The following is a 2,776-nucleotide window of genomic DNA, read 5'->3' on the forward strand; positions in this document are numbered from 1 at the left end:
TATATATATATATATATATAAAATTCATCTTTATTTCACTTACAGAAAATACTTTTTAATATTTTTAGTTTTAGTTAACTATAGCAATGAATAATGAATTGTGACATCTCCACTTGAAAAAAACAAACAGAATATGTGTTTGTAAAAACATGAGGATAAGTAAATAGTAATGACAGCATTTCCGTTTTAGCTGAAATAATATAATTTTGAAATATTTTCTGATTGGCTGCGATTTTTTGATTTGGCCCAACATTTCAGCTTTCTTGTGGACCGAAAAAATAACTGGCTCCGTGAACTTGATTAAGAGACAGTGTAGTGTCCTCAGATTAGTTCAACTCCAATTCAGTTTCACGTTTTCCTCTTCATCTCTTCATTTTAAGTGGTTCACACTGCAGGAGACAGTTGTATTTCTCATAATGATTTATAGTTTAATCATCTTTAGTGCTGAGTATTTCTGAGTTCATTGCTGGACTGCTATAAATAGCACCTCGATCACCAAAAATAGACGTGTCTAATGTGCAGAATGCCCGTAAGTCACAGCTCGTCTGAGGGTGCAGACAGCATGTGTAGGGTCGCTGTCGGGTCAGGTAAAAGCCCTCAATCCCGAGGGGTCAGAGGTCACCGTCTAAGCACAGGCACAGTCAGTGTTTAGATGTTGTGTAATTTAAGGAGCGAGAGTTTGATCCCTCGCAGGATCTCGTGTCTGTCAGCGTTCCACTCTTGCACTTTGATGTCTGTCCTAATGAACCCCGGCAACAGGGTATGTTTTCCTTCATCTTCACGTCTCTCTTTGCTATTAGACAAAACACGTCTAAAAGCAAACTCCATCTATTGAGAGCGTGAATTAGTTTGTAAGCAGGATTTTTTGTGCTCAAGCTGTTTTTGTAAGTGCTTGTAGTCATGGTGGGCCTGCGGGATGTTGGGTTTGAATGGTTTCTGTCGCGTTCCTCTCTGGGCGGTGGGCTTTTACGGACAGCATTTTCCACCCCACACCGACTTTTCAATAATCCATTTGCATTTACAAAGCAGAGACCACTGTCTGTTTCAAATGGTGCAATGATCTGCACTAGTTCCAGATTCATAAATAGTTGATGTACTGTATGGAAATACTGTAACATCCTAGAGTGTTTTCATTACTCTGCTTTTTCTCATCTTAGAAGGATAGTTCACCAAAACATGAAATTATTGTCATTTACTCACTCTTATATTGTTCCGAATCTCTGACAATTTCTTTTGTGGAACACAGAAGGAGAAAATGGAATAATGTACTGGTTGCTAATTAATTCACTTTCTAGCTTCAAATTTTTTAGCAAACCATTGTTTTAAGTCAACATAAAGTTGCTTTTGCAACCCTTTGAATTCTCTAATGTGACAAGTGATATGATTGATAATTAACATGAAAATCTGTTAGCTTGGGTTTATTGGAAACTGATTATGGAGAATTTGTCTCTGTAAGATGTGGTGATTATATTGGGCCATAATGTGATTCTTGCTTAAAGTTAATCTTCAAAAACACAAATAATTGAATAACACTTAATTAAATATTGGATAATCTTCAGTCGTTTTCAAATTTAAATCTTAATTCAATCGTAGCATTTAAAACAATGGATTTTAGTTTTTAGTGTTTTATTTTTAATATCTTTAGTCAAATTACTTTAGAATTATAATATTAGCCAAATGGTATCTCTCACAAAATGTAAAAAAAATATTGGCTTTTGGTATCTTCTAGAATTTTAATACTAATTATTTCTTACTGAATAAAAGTATTAATAAATAAAAATATTAATTATTTATTAATTTATTTGCTTATTTACTAAATTTGTTTATTTGTTTATTTACGAATTTTGTACAGTAAATCTAGGAACGTGCATTAAAAAGTAAATATGATTTTGTGTTAACTTGAAACTGTTGATCTCGTGTATCACTTGGGATCACAGTTAGAATGAATCAGATTTTTTAAAAATTTGGTTCTGAAATTGATGTTGTCCCTTTGATATCCCAATTTCCCCTATTACACATGTGGTTTTGATCTCCAAACCAAAGCAATCTGTTTCATCGCAGCTGCCAACAGCTCAGAAATTTTGCCTTCCCAGATCCATGTAGTGAGCAAAACACTGTCAAAGCAAAACGTTACAAATGTACATTTTCTGAATGTCAAAGAGGAACATGATTTTCTTATTTCCCTCAGATCGTCAGATTGGTCTGAAAGCACAGAAGGCAGATGCAGTTCTGCTGGTTCTGGGTTTGCTGCGGCAGAATACAGAGAACGCCCGGAGAGCCGCGGCCTGTCTGTGGGTTCTCAGAGTCTTCTGCTCCTCTGGTGAGTCAGATCTCAGATCAGTTCATTTTTGCCTTCCTAAGAACTTCCTACACACTACTCTTGATTTAAAGTGATGAGATAGTCAAATAAGCTAAATAGTTTCTCTGACTCAAAAACAGTGAGTTTTCAATCAATTTTGCATGAATTAATCTCACTTGGGGTGACAGTATAAATCTTAAAAAGCTAAATAAAAACTAACTAACTTTTCTTTTCTTTTCTTTTCTTAAGCGTCTTGTGCTTCCTAACGCTGCATTTAGTGATATTGTGAAATATTATTAACATTTTAAAGAACTTTTTCTGTCTTAATATGTTGTAAAATGTAATTTATTACTGTGATGCAAAGCTGAATTTTCAGCATTATTACTCTTGAGTGTCACAACAGTTTTGCTGCTAAAAATATTTTTGTGGAAACCATGAGTTATATATATATATATATATATATATATATATATTGTA

At 34.0% G+C, this 2,776-nt stretch overlaps 1 protein-coding gene across 1 annotated transcript in view; it reads left to right on the top strand.

Annotated features, from left to right (window-relative positions):
- The window catches only part of LOC107714006 (cytosolic carboxypeptidase 4-like), a 165,166-nt gene that overhangs the window by 9,764 nt on the left and 152,626 nt on the right, over positions 1–2,776 (top strand). Inside the window, 1 exon segment of the mRNA XM_016519695.1 lies at positions 2,189–2,320. Within this exon segment, the coding sequence (XP_016375181.1) occupies positions 2,189–2,320 (132 nt within the window).

The sequence above is a fragment of the Sinocyclocheilus rhinocerous genome, unplaced genomic scaffold (genome assembly GCF_001515625.1).
Source record: "Sinocyclocheilus rhinocerous isolate Xijiao unplaced genomic scaffold, SAMN03320098_v1.1 scaffold568, whole genome shotgun sequence".
Taxonomy (NCBI): Eukaryota; Metazoa; Chordata; class Actinopteri; order Cypriniformes; family Cyprinidae; genus Sinocyclocheilus; species Sinocyclocheilus rhinocerous.